Below are 22,947 nucleotides of genomic sequence, written 5' to 3' on the forward strand. Positions count from 1 at the left end.
CCCAGGTTGTTATGTGGTTTGATATTATTTATTTATATTATTTGGCAGTTTTTAATTTATTTTGATAAGTGCAGAGAAACCGAGGGAAGGTAGAGGGGAAACATGTGCAACAGGAGTCAGACCCGAATCCTCACAACTGATGAAGCTCATGGTTAGTGGGTGTCCGTGTACAAGAATGATTTCCTCAATCTCAGCTGAGGTTGACTTGGCAGTTGTCACTTTGATTTAGTTACACCTGCAATGACAATATTATTTTAACTTGGTTAGACGTGATGGTCTAGCATAAGTCATGAAATGAAATGGCCTCCTGCAGCTGGAAGTTTGCTTCATCAACGATGGCACAGGATTTTGAACTGTACTAAATGAGACACTGTTAAAAGTGTCAAACACTGTCAAATATCCATGCTGGGTCAAGTGTGATCCCATCCTTTTGAACTTGACATAGTACAAGGATTACATACTGACTAGTCTGAGTCTGGTCTATCTATCTGGCCTATCTAAAGCCAGCGAAATGACCACTCCTTTCCACCACAATAAGACATCAATGCCAGGCATGGACAACTGTTAGATTACCTTTATAAAACTTTCCCTGTGCGCAAAGAAGTGCTGCGTTTATTTTTACTAGCTGCCTGTCTGAATCAGGTCAGTTCCCATTGTTTTTGAGGATTAGGTGTGGTTGGATGCTCACTTGTGCGCTGGCAATGTCGCAAGACAAAAGTAATGGTAACCTTTGTGGTATTGAGTGATTTAACACTCAGGGCTTAGAATTGAATCCCTGTGGCTCATTTTAAAGCTCCCTCTGCTGAAAATGCAGAGAGAAGGATTTGAACACCAGATATGTGCGCCAGCTGTCCTCATATTTCAGAGAAATTGGCGTTGGGCTTCAGTTTTCGATGAGCTCCGCTGTGTTTCCGTTCAGACACAATGGACTGGAAATGAGTTTTAGGGATAAAATATTGTTAAAATTTTGTCAATTGAGGTTTTTGTTTGCCTGAAGGTCAGGAGGGAAGTTAGCTTTTGACCTGGAAATGCTTTCAAATGCTTGGTTTGAATCCTTTTACTGACAGAGGTCGGTGCATCACTTAATCTAACAAATCGATTTAATCATTTATGTTATGTTATGCTATGCGACGCTTAGAACTGACGTAATCTGGACGTTTTCTCTCCATCTGCTCCATAGCTATCAGATTTAGAAAAAATCTATTTATCTCGGATTCCTTTCCCAGATTGCGTTTTTGTTCAAAACAAGCTTTATTCAACGGACCATAACTGAAGAACGGAACACCGCGGTTAAAATGGTTCTTTTGCGGGTAAAAAAAAAGGTCCGACCTTCCAGACAGCGAGTGTTTACATCATGGTCACATGGTGTGTTCAGAGGCTCGGCAAAATAATTATAACAATGAAAAACGCTGGAGGATTAATTAATTTATTAATACCTCTCAGCAACGTGTTAAATAATCGATAATATTTCATTTTATAAAATAATCTATCCCTATTTTGGGCATGTCATTGTCAGCGAAAATATTTAAGATGGAATGGAAATGTTGAATATTACTGTAGCTGTACAATGGCTGACCACAGTGCTGGCCTTAAACAGATAGCACTGTGTGTATTCACTTCAGTGCTGTGTGTAGCTGTCTGTATTTCCAGTGCTGTCACTCTTACTTTACCCTCTCCATCCTGTCACCCCAGAGTGTGTGTGCACAGCTTGCTGTGATTAAGGTGTCACTCGTTACGGAGTGTGTTGTATGTATATGTTAGTGCGAGTGTGTACGTCTAACTCTCAGGGCTACAGCCAATCCGTCAACACAGCCCAGTGCCGGTCAGTTCCCTGCTCCTTATCCACGTCGTTCTCCAACCAGAAACAACCTGCTCCACATTACATGTGCTTAATCCACTTTTCCTGTTTATCGGTCCAACAGGAGCCCCCCCACACGTCGGAAACGGCAGTATAGCCATTGTTTGTTTGGCCAAGGCCCCCTTATGTATAATGTAAAGGGCCACATTTAATTGCTAAATGTTGGGCGTGTGTGCAATCTGTAGATTTGGTAACACTTAACAACTCCAAAATGGCCTTATTGCTAGGGATGCAGGATATAAAATGTTTTGGCCAATATGCAATTATAGTACAATACCGATATTGAGTTTCCAGTTGCGTTTACCTTACACCTGTTGTATAGTAACTGTGATTCTGGGTGCAGATGCAGACTTCTAATAAACCAACTTAATAAAAAAAAAAAAAAACAACATTAACTTAATTTTTAACGCTTCCCTAGAAAACACTGATTAAAAAAACAACAATTCTTGCCACAAAACAGGCATTTTTTGGTAAATGCAAATTGTGGTTCGTCTGCACAGAGTTTTCATTTTCCATTCCTGTTACGTGAAAGGCGGTAAATTCTGGCTCGTCAGTTCTTTTGACGTCTTCAACGCTGAGAGCCGTTAAGCCTCTTTACGACTGATCTCAGGTCTGGACTGAGATCAGTGAGACAGATGGGCTCAACAGAAGCGTGGAGAACAGTTCACACAGCATACTGAAAGCTACATCCATCTGACAGTGCTCAGGCTCCAAGTGTTTATTGATGACATCATGTAGACGGGATCCTCACCACCTCTATCAAAACAGAAGTGTGGTGCTCTGCGGGAAGCCGGCTAGACTAAGCTCAAATCACTCTTGGACCCAACAAACTATCGTTTCTTGGATTTTATGTGAAGAATTGCCAAACGTCACACTGGTATAGAGTTATGAAGACTTGGGTTAGATTTTGACTTTCTAACCATGTGAACAAGACTTATATTGGCTGGCTCCCTCCCTTATCACCTTATCAACTGTCATTATATCTGCCAGCCGAAGGCCTGGAGGTAAATGATATTTTCCCTTTAGAGAGAGAGAGAGAGAGAGAGAGAGAGAGAGAGAGTGTGTGTGTGTGTGTGTGTGTTTTCGTGGCTACTCGGAAACCACTGGACGAGTCAGCGCCAAACCTTAGGCCAGGGAAGACATGTCCTGGATATTCTTCCAGTTCTGTAAACAAAATAGCCGCTATAACAAAATAATATATATATTATGATATATTTTTTAATGCATTACAGCAGATCTACCATCCCTCCAGAGTACAATAGGTAGGAGAGGCCGGTGATGTTCCTGTACTGAAGTGCTTCTATCAGCTCGTAGCACAATAATATAACGTTAGTTCTTAAAGACACAAGACGGAGCTCTCTCATCTCGTACAAAAACAAAACAAAACAAAAAACGATATAATAATAGATGGATAACAATAAAAAATACAAATTTAAATATTATTAAATTATTTGGATCTTGGGATCCATATGGGCACAATGGTGTGACTCCAATATCGATCTCAGACTTGTGGCAAGGTTTCAGCCCGGGCTCAGACCCATTGACATCTATTCATATGAAGTTAATTTTAAAAGTATAAAACTGTATATATGCCTTCTGGCAGTGTGCACTAGAAATCTGGTGCAGCACACACACACACACACACACACACACACACACACACACACACACACACACACACAGGCGGCTAAAATAAACCATACAAATTCAGATTGGCGGTCATATTTCAGCAGCGGCGGAACTACAACTGCACATGCCAGGAGAATTTCACCTCTGTAGCCCATTGAAAGAGAATGTCCTGCTAGCTTTGGATAAAGGCGCTTTAAAAATGGAGGCCATTTATCATTTGTCATGAAGGTGAGAACAGAAGAGGCATTACGTAAACACAATGCATATCCACCACAATAGACAAATAATTATCCCATAAATGTCAGTGAATTCATTTATAAGATTAACGTAGTTACTATGTAATAAATTATGGAAAGAGAAACACAATTGTGTCATAATATTAGCCAGTTGATCTCTGACAACCCAGTTGTATAATTATCCTCTATGATATAAGAACTATAATCAGATGATTCTCCTTTCTCTATTTGACAGTAAACTGTTCTGTAACACCCTCACATGTGAATATTAATGTGTGTGGTGTCATTTCTCAACATCAATAATGCTAATATGCTTCCTTTATTGACTTGCCCGGCATAGATTTGTTACTATTAACATGAAGCACTCCCAATGGTTTCATTATACATATATTTTTTCAAGAAACATTAACTAAAGATGAATAAATGTCACAGGAGACAGGCAAAAGTTCCAGGCCGGAACAATAACAGCATTCGCGGATTTCGCGCATTACAATAATTTTGTAAGAGAGGGAGGCATGATTCTCTCCATTGCGGTTAAGAGCTCATCTGTGTGTTTTATTGTTGGAAGACATATTTTGTCTCTGCACTCGCTTGTTGAAATAAAAGGATGTAGATGTGGTGAAATGCAAAAACTCTGGTTCTCACCAGAGTCTTAATTTGCAGGCGACTCAGCATTGTGTTACTTGTTAAAAGACATCCAGGGATGGTGATTTATTCTGCATCGTTATTGAATCCATTACTGGATTCCAGTGCAGCGTTTTGTGGTGTTCTTCTGACAAGAGTAATCAAATTATAAATATATAAAAGATAAGATGCTATAATAGTCAACTTTATTGTTCCCGTAAGTGAAAACAGGTTATCGCTTATCGGAAATAGAAATATATATCGATGAAGAGTACACTACCATAGGAAATGCAGTGTTTCAAAGAGTACTTTTCCACGCTATTTATTTGGTTCATAGACTTCATACGGCACATATTGTCATGTTGTATATTGTAAACCCTACCTGCAAACCAAAATACCCTTACTGTACTGTGACATCTGATTTGCATTGATGTTAAATGGACCAATAGGGATGTTCAAGATTCACTGTCACAAACGGTGAATATTGTTTTGTAGTGTGGCATTTAAAAAAATGAAAACATTTGTCGTGATCCCTGAGGGGAAATAACTTTTCTGCATTTGATGCAGCAGTGTGCTGCTAAGGTGGGAGCATGCGGCACACTTAAAGTCCAATTTATGCTTTGAGCAGCAAGTGTCAACCAACGCAAGGAAGGTGATGTCAAAACAACAAAACGTGTCCGCTGATGGTGTCGCATACCTCTGGAAGAAATGAATGGTTGCAGACACTTCATAAAATATCGTACTGTGATTGGTTGGGAAGATACACAAGACTACATCCACTTATTAAGACTATATCCTTATTTAAGTTCTTAGGCAAAGCTCTTGTCTCTGCGAATTGCAGAGAGTTTGAGTGCTTAAAACTCATTGTGAGTCGGTCGTTTAAAGCATAGTTTGGTCTCACGTTTCCTTAGGAACACTTCGACATGAAGCCTAATCTGTATTCATCCTGCTTGGTTTTGTGCTGATTATCAGATCAGTGTGACTGTGACTTCTGTTTCAGATGGTGATGGAGAGTGGAGACTGGCTGGTTGGGGGAGACCTTCAAGTTTTGGACCGGATCTACTGGAATGACGGACTGGACCAGTACCGACTCACCCCAACCGAGCTCAAACAGAAGTTCAAGGACATGAACGCAGGTATGGGGCTTGACTCTCTTTGTCTTTCAGTTACCCTGACGTGTTTCTTGCATTGAGAGCACTTATAAGATCTTCAATAGAGGGATTTGAAGGAGACAAGTCGGTTATTCTTCTCTCTGCATACCTGCCGGGTCTTAAAGGAGTAGTTCACCCAAAAAATAAAAAATACTTTTTAGTTTTTGTCGCATTCCTAAGCCAATAATTTGATGACCGGGTCATCGGTCACGGTCAATAGGAGACTATGTAAGTAAGAGGTTCTTTGAGTCCGGAGGCTCTGCCGATCATCAAATTATATATTATTATTGAAATAATCTAAGTGAATTCAAGGCTTTGTGGGGTGTGCAATTGATAGAAATTAAGTCATTTTCTGGGCGAACTACCCAGTGGTTCTCAAAGTGGATTCCAGGGCCCAGTACAAATTGACCCATAAGTCTGACAATGTATAAATGGAACCAAATGAACGCTAACAGGTTCATTTGGTTCCATTTGTACACTGTCAGAGTTAAGGGGAGACCTTGAAATTTGAATTTCTGAGAAACACTGAACTACTCCTTTAACTTCAACGGCATCAATGAGCACATGTCATGATGTCATCAGACCCTGTGTCCAATCTTTCTAGCCATGTTTACACAGATTAACTACTAACTTCTCCCTCTATTTGTCTGTCCACACAGATGCCGTTTTTGCCTTCCAGCTGCGCAATCCGGTTCACAACGGCCACGCACTACTGATGCAGGACACCCACAGGCGTCTGATCGAACGGGGCTACCGTCGGCCCGTGCTCCTTCTCCACCCTCTAGGGGGCTGGACCAAGGACGATGATGTCCCACTGAGCTGGAGAATGCGTCAGCATGCGGCGGTGCTAGACGAGGGTGTCCTCAAGCCAGACACCACCATTGTGGCCATCTTCCCCTCGCCCATGATGTATGCAGGCCCTACCGAGGTAAGGGAAAAGATTGAAAATCCTGTGTCTGTATGTGTGTAACAAAGCTATTCAACGTACTGGGAATGTTATACCAAAAACTCACAATGCGATAATATCATGAAAAGTGCATGATACGATATTTAAGATATCACAATATAAAAAAAGGAATACAAAAAGATAATTGATGACTTTATAGGTTGTCTAGTCTCTTTAGCCAGACTGTTTGCCTCCCTAGTTTTGAAATGCTTCCGTCATACACTCTGTACAACGGAGGCAAAGAGTTATCAGTTCTCTTCTTAGAAGTATTGTTCAGTCCAAGTGTGCAATTACGTGCATTATATGCTTCACTAAACTAAACCAAACACCTTTCACTCAAAATGAACGATTCAGGAACAAACAAAATGTCATTCCCACCACCATAAACAACAAAAATGGTTTATGGAACAGCATACATCAATCATGGAGGTAAACAGACACGTAGCGGCAGTTCTATTTACATTCCTCATAAGTATGAAATTCTTCACAATACTTTACAAAGTTATACTGGAAAATCTTTTGTAAGTGAAAAGTTGGCACATCACTAGAAAATGGGGATTTAATTTAGTCTGGAAAATTCTTTCTAGTGATTCCACACCGAACACGACCCTCCACTCTCTCTCTCTCCGTCTCTTTCTCTCCCTCTCTCTCTCTCTCTGACCAAGGATATAGCTTCTTGTGGAGGCTCATCTGTCTTTTAATCGGTCTCTTATGATGAGGATGTTTTATTGCTAGAGTTATAGAGATCAGATTGAGTTCTGGGATATGTCATGAAACAGTCAGTGAGGATAAAACAACAGGTTTGGACTGCCCACTGCCTGGCTCCTCCCCAGTACCAATAGCATCCTAACCCTGACCCCGGATGACTATACAAAAATAACATTATCATAGTTTATTTTGCTAATTTCTTAACCACTTTCAAGCTGGCGCCCCTATTCTGGGCATGTTGTCACAGGCGAAGATGTCAGAATTTTCTTAACATTTAAAAATCTTCAAAAACACCATGTTGTGAGCTTGTAGATTAGATATTTTTCCATATTCATCGTATAATGAAGAACGGGGCTTAAGTATTGTGCTTAAAGCATACATTATGTATGACAGACCGTCTCTAGAGCAGGGGTTTTCAAAGTGGGTGACGGGGCACCCTGGGGTGCCGCGACGGCAGTCCAGGGGTGCCGCGAGATCATTTGATAATATTTGGAATTTATTTGGACACTTGAAGAAATATTTAGTATCATTTTAAACTTGAAGTACACAGTTATTTTTAGTAAGTTCTAAACAAAATGGCTATTATTGAAAACAGCCGATCTACAAGCACACTGTGTGCTTGTAGCTGTTTTCACTAGTTTAGTACATTTTATAGATGATAAATACAAAACGAACGGTTTTGGAAATATAAGGTTTCCACCCGACAACGACGATATGCTATAAATATAAGGTGCTGGGAGTGAAAATTATAATGTAGGGGTGCCTCGGATATTTATGGGGTGCCCTGAGACAAAACAGTTTGGGAACCCCTGCTCTAGAGGTTAATACCTCTAGAGGTTAATACCTCTAGAGGTATTAAGAGTTACAGGCCAGGCAAGCTATTCACATAGTTTATTATCTTACATCAGATTCTCATCTCTGTTGGTGCCGGTTAGTGCAGGTTTCAACATTCTAATCATCCAATTGGGGACTATTTTATTATTACCTGGTGGACCCAGATATCAGTTGTGAGCCAGAACGAGTGATGGTTTTGGGACTGTCAAGGTTCCTACTATATGATCCTTGAATCCAGCATTGAATTCCCTACATTTCAAGGCCACATTTTGACTTGCTGGATATGAAGGTTGTAAAGAGTTTTTTCTTTTTTTTCACCTGCCAAGTCATATTGTTCAAGAATCTGTGCGGAACCACCATAAGAGAGAAATATGCAAAAAATGTCTGCTTCATTCCCTCGTTGTGATCACCAAGGATCATGTGGTTAGATTTAAGAAGATTTATCTTGTCAAATCTGTTAGAATAAGCAAAGTAAGGGAGTCTTCCCCTGTTGGCTTTAGTCATCTTTTTAAAAACAAAGTTTGTCAATGTTTTTTAAATATGTGGTCAAATGTAAAGATCTCTGGTGCCTGCCTGCATACTCTCCTCCCTTTATTATAGTACTAATCTGTGTGTTTGGTAAAGGAAAGACGTGTGTGCTGTGAACATAAGGTTTAACAATCAGTCAACAGCAACCACATTATTGCACCATAGTATTTTCCCCCCACACATTTTTCCAGATTAATTAAAGGGGAATTTCACTCATTTTCAACCGTATCTTCGTTTAATCTGTCCTCACTAATGGTCATACTGTGAAATGGCACCATTTCTGTCTACTCACTCTGCATCTCATTAGTGAGGACCTATTATATGAAGATACATTATGTTGAAAATGTTTGACGCGGTAATTGGTGATTGTTATACAATTTAATTCCTTTCCCTTCTATTTTTCCAACTGCAAGGGACATTATTCCAGTTGTCTTTTTCCAGCCTTTATATACCCCAAACCCCGCTCACGTTTATTTCCTAAGATTGTACCAATGTATCAGCTCACAGTATCTTTGCCCATAAAACGCTGAACTATGTTTTCTAACAAATTCTTTGAAAAGGACAAAATCATTGGGGGAAATGTAGATAAAGATAAATGCATTACTTAGAGAACATGTGTAATTGAAAGTGAAACTACTAGGCAGGTGGGGTGGGTAACACATGGCCCCCCCGGTTATGCAAGACCCTTTGTACCCATTGTCAGAGTACCCGCTGTGCCCGAGTACTCAGTGCAGTACCCATTATTGTAGTATTTGGAGGTCACACTATAATGTCTGTACTATGATGTCATTTTGATTACATCAGGGGTCTCCATATACATTTTTTGATAATTTATCACTCAGGACATCATTCCTTTGGGTCCTCTGCGATACACTCGCCAAGTTTTAGATTGATGGTTTGGACGGTTCTACAGTTAGTCAGAGGACAGACAACAGATTTAGTGCATTTATAGATGGATAGATTCTCTTTAAAATGTTACTTTATCACATAGGTGAACCTTGTGGAAGCATAAATAGCATCAGCTGTCAGTATGGCCCAATAATTATTTTAGAAACTACATTATATGCTCTATGTTGAAACTTTGGGTGTAGTTTGGAGTTTTGATGATATATTACTGGCATACTGTATATAGAGGTCATATCTTTTTTGAGCGGTGCTAACCGCTCCTACATTTGGCTTTGTTTGTATGTATATCCGTCCCGCAACTCATAAAAGGCACTGCTCACTTCACACTGGGTGTGCATTTTGATTACTTCTTTGCCCCTATTCCATTTATCTAGTATGTGCTAATCTTTGTCCACCATCATTAGAAAAGAAACTAATCGTGGCATGTAGAAATTGAGTAACAAAACATCAGCCCAGCACCTGTAAAAGGATATGCATGTGAAGAAACCCCACCTTCAGGTTCTTATTTGAAGAAATGGTAACAATTAATGTGTTGTTGTACTAAACAGTTGCTGTTTATCTGTACAGGTGCAGTGGCACTGCAGAGCGCGAATGGTGGCTGGAGCTAACTTCTACATTGTGGGCCGTGACCCGGCAGGTATGCCCCACCCAGAGACGGGTAAGGACTTGTACGAACCAACCCATGGGGCCAAGGTTCTCACCATGGCACCAGGACTCATCTCCCTGGAGATTGTGCCATTCAAGGTCGCTGCTTACAACAAGGTCAAAAAGGCCATGGACTTCTATGACCCTAAGAAGTAAGTGCTTAATTGTGTTTTTGTTGCTTTTTAGACAGGAGAATATAGATAGATACTCAGGAGGCTGAGGCTGGAGGGATGGTGATATGCAATGGCCAGAATCGAACCAGTAAAGGGACATTGCAGTCAGTGACAGGATGTTTATTTTTTTTTTATATATTAATCATCAGGTCCACCGACTAATGTTATTAATGTGCATTTATATGATCCTTGAATCTAGCATTGAATTCTCTACATTTCAAGGCCACATTTTGACTTGCTGGATATGAAGGTTGTAAAGAGGTTTTTATTTTATTTTTTTATTTTTTTCAACCTAGCAAGTTATATTCTTCAAGAATCTGTGCGTAACCACCATAAGAGAGAAATATGCAAAAAATGTCTGGTTCATTCCCTCGTGATCACAAAGGTTCATGTGGCCAGGATGAATACAATTCCGTGGCCAAACGGAAACTGAGTATTTTCCTTCACTACCGCCCGCGGGGGCTATTGGTTACCATGGTAACCAGCTAAGACGTGCAGGGACGTCTTAACGGGGCCGCGGCACTCCAAGGGGGGAGGTTAAGACGCCTGTGGACGTCTTAGGCATCCCGTGTGTTCCAACTGTCCGAGTTGCTCCAGCTTATGAAGCGTATGCACAATAAAGAAAATAGTGTATCTCAAATGTGTGCCAACTGCCAAATGCATTCAGTCACCTTGAAAGTTATCACATTTAAGGATTAAAATTTTGTTATGTAGTCACTTACTGTAGTTTAGTCTGATCACATTATCAACTGCGAAAGTGAACCACACCAGGGTGGGAATAGAATCAGTCTTATACCACCTTCTCAAAAGGGTTTTGTTTTGGTCTACACTCGAAGTTTGATTGTTATTTTCACACTGTCCCCTGCAAAAAAGAAACCGTACCAAGGGGCAAAAAGCACTAGAGTTAAATGTAATCGTAGAAAACGGCCCGGTGTGAAAATACCCTTAGTTTTCCTGTGTGTTGCGTTTTCTTCCCTTTTATTCTTATCTGCAGTAAAACGCCAAGCCAAGAATAATACGATCTGTTTTGCCTTTCTTATACCCAGACAATGTTCTGTGGCTTTCTGTGCGCTTTTGAAGTTGCTCAGAAATTGCAGAGAGCTGCCATTAATTAAAGACTGTATACGGATACTGCACATGATGACTAACAAAATCTTGCAAACTTGCTGTGTCTCTGGGATTTGATCATGCTCCCCCCATCAGGTTATGTGCTTGGCTATGAATACGCTGACTAAAAATAACTACATATGAGCAGACTAATCAAAAGACTTTGTTTCCATGACGCAATATTTTGGAGACAAATTACACTTGTATATCCAGTAAATTCCAGGGATTCAGTGAAAATGGCCAAAACTACTACAGAAGCCTTTGTTAAAACCTTGTAGTGGTCTTGACCCCAAAGTCACGACCCCCTTCTCTCTCGCCGGGATGGGACGATACACGATATTATCGTTTATCGTGATAAAAAACACTCACGATAATCGTATCGTGGAGATTACATCGTGATATCGTCCTCCGTCATGCACTGGGATCAATTCACCTTTTATTTGCCGAGCTGCATACCCAGTACCATTTAATTGGTAAAACGTACTTATAATATACATACTTGATACTTTTTTTTTTTTTTTAACTCTATCAAATGTCTTTGACAAAAAACGCGTCGCAACGCGACACGTTGTGAGCTTGTAGATCTGCTATTTTTTGGCAAATGTTCTGCCCCGGGATAATGGATTTTGATTATCGCGATAATATCGTAAATCGCGATTTCTTTGGTCACAACAATCGTGATATGAAATTTTCATATCGTCCCATCCCTACTCGGCTTTCCTCACTTCTCTGCTACGCGAAGAGAATTCTAATGGGGGAATCTCTGTACATGGTGACGTTATGTTTGGTATGGAACTACAACAAAAAGTTCCTTCCTCCCCTCTGTTTGAGATGCAGGACTTGGTTCAGTGAGAGTGAGAGACTTCTGGTAGCCTACTGAACAGGCCAGTTATATTTCACCTTTGTCAGACCATAACTGGTATTTATCAAGCATTTCAAAGCGGGGGGGGGGGGGGGGGGGGGGTCAAAAATTGGTTTTGAACAGTCACATGAACGTCAGTCTGACTGCACTGCAATCGCACAAGTGGGTGACAGAGCATGACAGGGTTTGAGCTTGAGCAGAGTAAATGAAGTGGAGAGACTACAGGATTTAAGGCCAAGTTTGATTTCTTTCTGTACAGAGTTTGTGTTATGCAATTATTTTATGTAAACAAGTGTCCAATCTCATATTTGTTTTAGTCATGTCAAAATGTTCAGCTCAATAGTTTTTTTTTCCAGCATCTTAACCACATTATCCATGCCATTATTCAGTCCCACAAGGTTTTCTTTGGTTAGACTAATGTCACGATGCCATTATGTCAAATCAAAGAGTCACTTCAGAGAACACAGGCTATATATTTTTTAATATGACATCTGATGTAAAAGCTGTCATAAGAATTCATTGGCAGTGTGACTCTTTGTCAACATGTCAGGTCTAACCCCACTAGGGAGAGGGTAACATACAGCCGGAAAATCAAAGGCCTGTGATGGCGCCTCACGAAATTTATAGCATTCTTTCTGCTCTCCGGCCTCTCCTCTCGCGCACACGGTGCGCGCACTTCAACAGGGCCTTGCCAAATTTCAAGAGGAATATGGATGCTCAGCTTAATTGCCCGTGATCCCCCTCAAAGCCGCCCTCTGAAGTATAATGGTTCAAATCAGAGCAAGCTGTTTCTCATTGACAGTGTAATAAAGTGGTTTCTGTAGAGTTTGCTGCGCGTTGGTGCCCATTGATGGTGCAGTGGTTTGGATCCTACTCTCTGGGCTCACATGCACTCCTTACTGGTCCTCAGATCAGATCTAGCCAGGGTCAGATCTAGCCAGGGCCTTGTCTCCTCCCAAGGCTTCAGGACTGCAACCAAAAGATCATTTCAAGAATTTCCTCATTCTTAGCATGCCTGTGCCACACTTCTAGGTGTGAAACTTCCAGAGAACTCCATGAACTGTAAATCTCTACAAATAAGTCATCTTGAGCTGTCTTATTATCCAAAAATGTCTGACAAGTGATTTATAAAGAAGAGCTAGTGAAGATGTCATGAGTGCAGGCCAAAATTCTGTTGAGCAAATGGTTAACCAAAGAGGGATGCTGTAATTTCCTAGGGAGTCTGCAGACGGCTCATTCTGTGAAGGTGTAAAAGCAGGAGCCATCTGGCAGTAACACCTGAGAGGGTGTTCTTTATCGTGATTATGGCTTTGATGATCCTTAAACAATATTAGAACTTTTAAACAAGAGTTAAAGCAACAGATGCACTGACTCTCACAACTCTTTCCTAATGTGTCTTCAAACAATCAAATTGTCTCAAAGAAGCTACCTATTGTAGTCATTTGTTTCTAATTGGTTATGAGGTTAAAATCCAGTTCTTGGAAGAGTCATACACAGCAATTAGGACTTTTTAAAGAATTGCGTCTGACTTTTCACCACGCCACAGAAATGGGTTGAACTATATACTATACTATATAGTATATACAGCATACATGGGCAACTGCAGGCCCAGCGCCCTCACCTTCATTTAATGTGGCCTGGCCGCAGGTTAACATCAGAATACTGATATATTATTGATTTCAGCTGTTACAATTCCAAACGTGAAAACACGACCCGCTTTAATTACTTCAGTCTATATTAGTAGCTAAAAATGTTAAGTTTCAGGATTCCAGTTAAAAAATAGCAAAAATAGCAGGTTAACTTCAGAATACTGATATATTATTGATTTCAGCTGTTACAATTCCAAACATTCAAACACGACCCACTTTAATTACTATATTATTTTTTAATTCTATATTAGTAGCTTAAAAATGTTACTTTTCAGGATTCCAGTAAAAAAAATAGCAAAAATGCTAAATAGCAGATCTATAACCTCAAAATACCTGTGGAGTGAGTGTGGAAATATAGTGGCCCTCTCCTTCATCAAACCCCTCCTATACAGTATCTAAAATCTATAATGCTGAGGCAAGAGCCCTTTGGAGGAACTGAAATGACTTTGTGTTTTGTGATCAATCAGATACGCTTCTTGGAATCATTATATTAAATAATACTGTTTTTATACAGTCTGCCAATGGGATTCCTACAAATTGTACAAGCACTTTGATGGCCCCTGTATGCCTTCTGTTGGTACGGAACCAATGATAAGCTTTAATTTGTGGCATTTTCTTTTTTAAATCTGCGGGTCATACAAATCTGCCTTAACCGCTCCACTTGTACTGATCGCCCACATGATAGAAAACCACAGAAAAACGAAACCACATTTGACAAATGTTATTATGGGAAGGAAGTTTCATTGTAATAGTGGTGGCGCGGGAATTCACTTGGTATGGATGACGAGGGTCTTTTTGCCACTAAATATAGTAAATGACTGATCATTTACATACTTTTCCTTCATTCTATGCCTATGTATTATTTTAAGCGAAATTGAATTTAGAATGCTTTGTTATTAGAAATTTTGGTTTGAAACTACCAGGGTTCATCAAATATTGTGCTAGAGTTTATGTTTTCACTTTTGGTTGAAAATAGAAAACATGACTTCTCACTGTTCATGCAGGATTGGGTATCATTTGAAAATGAATAGGGCTGCCTAAGGGTTTGCATAAATATTTCGTTATTTGGATCACTTGGAAGCCATTTATACTATGACTGGGTTACGTTTCAAATTCACTGTTACAAGCAGACGTTAAATGAACTCCAAATAAATAGTCCATGGGCCATATGAGATGTCGGTATCGGAAAGGTGGCAAAAGTTATCATGCATTTTTGAAAAGCGCTATATCTGTAGATTATATTTTGGTATGATAACCCTTTCTGAGACACAGCTAAATTGATGTTATCAGCCGCTAGAGTTTGTGTCCCATTAACTTTACATTACAGGGAAAAAAAGCATCATGAATCATGAAAAACCCCTAGTTTGACCCCTCATATGCTACTTAAAGCAGATTATTTTTTAGCTTTTTTCTCCTGTAATGTAAAGTTAATGGGACACAAACTCTAGCGGCTGATAACACCAATTTAGCTGTGTCTCAGAAAGGGTTATAATACCAAAATATAATCTACAGATATAGAGCTTTTCAAAAATGCATGATAACCTCTGCCACCTTTCCGATACCGACATCTCGTATGGCCCATGGACTAAAAGTTCAAGTTGTCTGTTGTGTGTCAAATTATGCCCAAATATGGACACACACCCACATGGAGATCCCCTGGCCAGTGCATTGTTGGGCAACAAAAATAGACATGCCTGTCATTGATGGTCAACGGTTGATGTCAGCACAAATCGCCGTTGTGTCAGGCCAGAGTTTGATACACACGCACGAGAGAGAGAAGACGTCTGTCCCTTCCTTGTTCCCCAACTCACACAACAAAACCAGGAAACGGGCTCACATGAAAATGTATTTTAATTGTAATTCTGCGCATATAAAATATATGTACCCATTTGGATATTTTAATTACATCAATATCTTTCATGTGAACTACTTTGTTTAATGCTTATTTGTTGAAATGATGAAAATCGATATTGGTCGGATGAAAAGTTGGACACATAAGGTGGCGGGGCTTGCTGACCGCGACAAATGTGGTGGTGCGTGGCGATGGACAACCAGAGCGATAAATCATCATAGCAATTTTGATAATTACAATGAATAAGCATAAACCGGCTAGTTCACATGAATGAGGTTGTGGTAACTAAGGCATCTTAAGAGGGTTATATATTTTACATGCACAGATTTACAGATAAAAGACAATTTATGTTGAGTTAATTTCTTCATTTCCCTTGGCTACCCGATGGGAGTGCAAGTGAAGAATTCAGCAGTGATATACGCCCCGTTCTCAGACCGTTTTTACAAAAAACACATGACCAACTACTCCATCATAATGTTATTTTCGGGGCGTGACATGACCCCTTTAAATCCTGCTGTGAAATTCAGTTTCAGCGTCATCTAGCTGATGGCTGCTCAGATGGTCATGATGTGATGAGAGAGAGTGCGTGAGGGAGGGAGGGACAGATCTGCTGGGTACTGAAACCTGAACACACTGAACAACACAGCATTAGTCTTTAGCGTAATAACTCTGTGTGTGTGTGTGTGTGTGTGTGGACAGGGAATTACTACTTTGTGGGGACCTCATGTCCCCACAAAGATAGTACAATCCTTGCACAATACCTTGTGGGTACTTATTAATAGGTCCCCACAAGGTGTTTAGGGGTTAGGTTAAGGGTTAGGGTTCAAAATGAATGGAATGTCCCCACAAAGATAGTAGACTATGTGTAATGTCCCCACAAAGTAGCAATTGCAAACCTGTGTGTGTGTGTGTGTGTGTGTGTGTGTGTGTGTGTGTGTGTGTGTGTGTGTGTGTGTGTGTGTGTGTGTGTGTGTGTGTGTGTGTGTGTGTGTGTGTGTGTGTGTGTGTGTGTGTGTGTGTGTGTGTGTGTGTGTGTGTGTGTGTGTGTGTGTGTGTGGTTTTTGCTTACAGAATGTGCAGCATCTCATTGAATAAGTCTCATTACGTTTTCATGTTTCTTTATAGCCATCAAGACTATGATTTCATCTCGGGCACACGTATGCGCAAGATGGCTCGTGAGGGTCAGAACCCGCCTGAGGGCTTCATGGCAGCAAAGGCCTGGAGTGTGCTTAAAGAGTACTACAAGTCACTGGAGAAGGCCTAAGTGTGCACACTTGGATGGCAAATGAAATTGGGAACACAGTGGTTCCTTCAAATGGTTCAAAGATGAATGCGGAGGACCACTCAACAGCTTTCTAAAACCCATTCTCTTGTGGATTGCCTCGGTTCGAATCGTCACACAAACCCACTTTCCAGTCACTCACAAGGCTGCTGTTACACGTTTTTCGTCTTATTACACTTTAAACTACTGTCTATTTTTACTATATACTGTACTGTATGTCTTTAATTTATCTTTGTTTTTGTTTTTGTTTTGGCTATGCAGTTGCATTTCAAGCTGATAATGGATGTGAACATACTGTAAGAGAGAGAGGTCAGTGCACCGTTGAGGAGTGGGTGTTTCAGGCAGAAAGAACAAATATTCCTTCTTGTAACAAGACGGTTCAAACTTTGCTGTCTATTCATTGCAAGCCTGTAAATGGTTACCAAAAAAAAGAAAAGAGTTAAACTGTTAACACTTCTGTGGGTAAGAATATGAAATATTGACTTACAGTACCTGCTTGCAAAATCAATGTACTGTTGACCAGTACTGATGATATTATTATAATGTTTGTATTCATGTTGTCAACATTAAAACGTTCTTCTTTACTCCACACCTTCTCTAAGTGGCAGTGGTCAATTGCCAAAAAATATGGCATACGAGGTAAAAGTTGTGCCTTGGTCTTTGTCAAATTACAATCTTCAGAAATTGAATTCACATGGCCTCTTGATTGAATTTGAGTGTGCACACACCTGGTTCTTGTTCCACTTGTCTCTTTGTTTCACTGAAACGGTCCAGTAGTTGAAGAAATGATCTGCGAAACAGATGAGCATTGAAACAGAGCTGAGAGAGATATGCAACCCTACCCTTCCTATAGGCCTTTAGGAACATGCATAACATCACCCTCCTTCGTTAATTTTCATAAATTATCCCAATCATGTACACTGTCCTAATATGATGTTTTATCTTTTAACTGTATCTCATGTAGTTTTGGCCTTTTTTTATTTCTTACTTTAGTGACGTCTTACACATATTTCTTTTTGTCAACTCCTGATATTTTGTGTCCAGTCATTTCAATGTTCTGTTTTGTATTGAGTTACAGTTACTGTTATTTCCCATTTGACCTATTCCATTTTGTTATTTTTGGTCTGTGTAATCAGTTCGGTTATAATCAGCAAGGAGACAGATTTGTACATAATCATCCTTGTCCAATAAATCATTTTTAGCAAATGGAACAATTTGTTCATGTGTTCTTTTGCTAATCTTTGTAGGCTTTGGCATTCAGTTGAGTGATATCTACCGATCTATATATACTGTAGATATAGATATACAGTAGAATAGAGATATCTAGATATATAGAGATATAGACTAGAGATTGATCGTGTGTGTGTGTGTGTGTGTGTGTGTGTGTGTGTGTGTGTGTGTGTGTGTGTGTGTGTGTGTGTGTGTGTGTGTGTGTGTGTGTGTGTGTGTGTGTGTGTGTGTGTGTGTGTGTGTGTGTGTGTGTGTGTGTGTGTGTGTGTGTGTGTGTGTGTGTGTGTGTGTGTGTGTGTGACTTTATGTGACTTTATGTACATGTTTTTTTTTAAATATATTTCCAAATTCACAGACTGTCTGTAATCTAAGCAGTTCAAATGTAGAGATCTCATGTTTGCCCCAATTTCCACAATGTTTATGACAAGCGTGTACGTATACAACTTGCCATTTATCTGAGCACCTTATTCCACTTCTAAGAAATCTTAACATCCTACCTTTTGGAACTGTGATCTCCCATAGCACAGGTCGGTCGGTCAGTCATGTCTATATTGAATGAGACAGACACTCTATAGCCCCCAGTCCGACACACGCGCACACACACCCAGCCCCAGCTGGTTCCCAGATGGAGTGGATGGAACCCAGCGAAAGTGGAATACACAGGGTTAATCCCAGGCCCTAAAAGAGTCTCTGTGTCAGAAGTACCCTGGATACACCATCTAATCCAACTCCAAGATGCAACCAAGAGACCTGCCAGCAGCAATTTCTCTACCTTTCGCCAGATCTTGTTCAATCTCAATGCCTCGTAATCAAGCCTCGGACCTCAGTCCAACTTCAAAAGCAGAGCTTGTTTTCGCGTTGGAGATGATGGAATGTTTTCGGGGGAGGTTGCGTTACAATTTTGAGCCGTTCCTCCTTTTAAATCTCACTTTTTACTCAATGGAGGGTCAGTGCTCTGGTTGGGTATTAACATGTCTGGGGCCAGGCTTATCCCTCCAACACCTTTTTAATGCGATGTTATCACAGATATATAGTATATATCACACTCGGAGCATTTTCTTGATCCTCAGTCTTTTCATCTATGATGTCGGAGGTCCTTTTTCAGAAAGATTACCCTCTAATCAGATCTTTTAAAGATATATATATACTATATCCCTGCCAGTGTATTGTTACAGCATGGCACACTGCCAGGGAGAAGGTCTGGGGGTGCCTGCGAGTTGTACTGCTCTGACTACTGTTTACATGATTCGTGCTTTACTCGGCTCACCTGTCCCACCTTGTTTAATTGACTCAAATTACTGCTGCATGCAGTTTGAAAAGTGACAAGATGTATTAGTCACAGCTGTTTAAATTGAGGGATGTTTCTATTGAAGCATGTTTTCAGCAGCCTGTTGGTAACACTACCAGTAGGGAGAAACCTAGCCATTAGTTGCAAGCCATATCCACAGTGAAGGGATAATACAAGATGTTGGGTGGACTTGTTGGATGTTGTCTAGCAACGCATGGCAACTTAGGAAATTTTACATTTGAACTAACTTATAAGACATATTGTTGGGCAAATACAATAAAATATATCTGTATAGTAAGATGTGCTGCTATACTTTGCAAACCTTACAGAGACATTATGCAATTGTGTATGCCAACTTGAAAGACAATGCAACTAAATTGCAACTGATCACATTTTATATAAACTGATCGCGTGTTTGTATGGATCCATATAATTCTTTATTTTTATTTTTTTCCTGCATTGTCAAACATACTTGACACAAGACTAGTAATATGACCATAATACAATGTGAACTTGGAGCATCCTATAGGAGCATCCTTTTTAGTGAATAAATACTGACCCATCTATGGCAGATATTACATGCTTATGACATCACCCGCCCCATCCCACCACAGCAGAAGAAGGTTGACTTCTTACATGGACTCCAGCTGCATTTCTTTCCAATTTCCCTCCATCTGTTTTGAGTTCCGCTCAAAGTCCGTCATGAAAAAACATGCTTCTCTGTTCAAAATACAACACAGGGTACGATCAAGCTAAATGACAAAAATGTTAATAAACAATTTCCTCAGTGATGGCCTTGTAAGTGTGTAAGTAATTAGTGCCCTCTTGTCTGTTTTTGTTGTTCATTCTTTTACTTTTCTTCACCGATTTAGTTGTAGATGATACTACCCATGTTGAATTTCCAGCTTCCTCCCCGCGAGGGCATATACGGTACTAATGACATCATGGATCTCCATATATGGGCACAAAACGGACACAGACAGATGGGTTCAACGGGTACTCTGACAGACAGGGACGTGCTGGCCATTGGGAAAAGCGGGACAACTCCCGAACGGCCGGTTCATTCCCGGCCGGTCCAGGCCGGCCATTAGGAAAAAAATCCAAATAAAATGTCGGCCTTCGTTCCATTTTGGGGGCTGGGTGGCCAACAAAGTAAATCGTCACTGTCGGGCAGAAACCTCGTATCTCCAAGTTTCAAATGTATACATTTTTTCGCAAAGCAAAGCACTACTTCATCATATAAAAAAGTAGTGAAAACAGCAGATCTACAAGCACACAACGCCTCGCACCACGAGGCGTGTGCTTGTAGATTGGCTGTTTTCACTAGTTTAAATCATTTTTAAAATGATAAATACAAAACAAGCGGTTTTGAACATACAAGGTTTCCACCCGACAACGACGAAATATAAAATTATGTAATTGGCCCACTGGCTTGTCACTTTGTCACAAATATTTGAGTAGCAGCAGCAATATAGAGAGAGATCTCTCTCTATAGCATGCAATGAGGGCCTCTCCAACTCTTTTTCCCGGGCTGAATCAGCGGCCCAGCATGTCCCTGCACATATCGGTCGGATCGGCATAATGTTGGTGTGAGCCTCTAGTACAGTATATACCAGGGTTCCCCAATAGGTGGCCCGCGGGCCATTTGCGGCCCGCGGGGGGCCACTGTCTGGCCCCCACCAATAATGGTGGTATAAGAGCAGCAACAACACTAGTATATCGTCATTGTCGGCTGGGAAACCCGTATCTCAAAATGTGTACGTTCTTTCGCAAAGTAAAGCTCTGCTTCATCATACAAGGCTGTACAAAAGTAGTGAAAACAGCAGATCTACAAGCACACTTGTGTGCTTGTAGTTCGGCTGTTTTCACTAGTTTAAATCATTTTTAAAATGATAAATGCAAAACGAAGGTTGGACATACAAGGTTTTCACCCGACAACGACGATATCTGAACTGTCACTGGAGTAGCGGGAACGCCACCGTCGCCACCCGGCAATGTTGTGGCCCTCTGCTTGGTACCCTAGACATAATTTGGCCCTTGGGGAAAACTAATTGGGGAACCCTGGTATATACAGTATGCGTAATACTCATCATTTTTTTTCTTTCTGTCCTGTCAAACATCTCATACAAGACAATGTCCATGCTAATCCCAAGTAACAATGTCTTGTGATCTGATCCATCCATCACCCATGCAGTAGAAAACGCTGACTGTTTCATCAGCTAAACTAAAAACTCACTGGGGATTTAATTATTGAGAGGGATTTGACATGTGGCTTGTATCATTGCATAATACTCTTCACTTTATTACCACTTGTATTTTGTTGACAAGGGCACTATGATCCTGGAAGGGGAATGGTGGTTTGTGGTGACTTGTAGTTATTTTGTGGTATTTTCTGTTTATTTTCTTTTAAACACATTCATCTGTTTGCTTTGTCTTAACTTATAGGTTTGTCTCTCTTGACCTGGGCCTCCTCTAATAGGTAATGCTTATCTCAATGGGACCATCTGATTGAATACAGGTTACATTAAATATGAGTTTTGTTGACTCGTATATTACATTTTCCTAATGCCTATTTCTATTAAGGTTTATAACATTGACTCCAGACCAGGAAACAAACTTCCTATCTCTCTCTCTCTCTGTCTCACACACACACACACACACACACACACACACACACACACACACACACACACACACACACACACACACACACACAAAGCAGTACATTACCAGATAATTCAGATTATATGTTGCTGTTTTCCTGTATTTTGATCATACCCTGTACACGCATCAGGATGTCTGGAAAGAGGCATCAAAGAAAAGCCAAAGCAGAGTCTTAAGATACAGGAATTAGTGGTTGGTTTAATTGTCTAAATCAACTCCATGCAATATGGCCCAAGTACAACTGAGCATGCAGCGTTACTGGACAGTCATTCCGTAACATATCATAGCTTGAAGAAGGTTTTGTGAGCATGTAGCAAATGGTTTGCTGCTGAATTTCTATCAGACTCAGCTGTCCATTTGTGACATGATCTCCGAAGTCCTTTGATAACGCTTTTAGACAAGATGATGACGTTAAGACAAATAGACAAATTGTCTATTGTCAGTATCGTGTTTTAAAACACAATTTGAAGTCTTCATCAGGGATTACGGAAGAAGAGGCCTGGAAATACTGACAAATATCCATTTGTAACAATGTGTGAGGGGAAAAAGTTGACAGCACCAGTGCAGTATCCATTCCACATACTGTAATCATGACATCCTTTTTTCCACGAATATGCGTCCCCCTCTCTCTTCACTGTAATATCCAACAATGCAGAAATTCTGCATGTGTACATTAACCACACACACACACTGACTGCTGCATATGCTCCAGTGGATATATTATGGCTGTGGCTGTGGCCAGCCGTGCCACAAATCATTGTCCGTGCCACCACTG

At 40.4% G+C, this 22,947-nt stretch overlaps 1 protein-coding gene across 1 annotated transcript in view; it reads left to right on the forward strand.

Moving 5' to 3' along the window:
- Positions 1–18,087, forward strand: part of papss1 (3'-phosphoadenosine 5'-phosphosulfate synthase 1) — a 35,464-nt gene extending 17,377 nt beyond the window's left edge. Inside the window, exons 9-12 of the mRNA XM_080721586.1 lie at positions 5,348–5,483; positions 6,158–6,426; positions 9,988–10,217; positions 16,834–18,087. Coding sequence (XP_080577712.1) covers positions 5,348–5,483; positions 6,158–6,426; positions 9,988–10,217; positions 16,834–16,972 — 774 coding nt within the window. The 3' untranslated portion in view covers positions 16,973–18,087. The remainder of the gene's footprint in view (positions 1–5,347; positions 5,484–6,157; positions 6,427–9,987; positions 10,218–16,833) is intronic.
- The last annotated feature ends 4,860 nt before the right edge of the window (positions 18,088–22,947 follow it).

This window comes from Nannobrachium achirus (assembly GCF_963921795.1).
Source record: "Nannobrachium achirus genome assembly, chromosome: 3".
Classification (NCBI taxonomy): Eukaryota; Metazoa; Chordata; class Actinopteri; order Myctophiformes; family Myctophidae; genus Nannobrachium; species Nannobrachium achirus.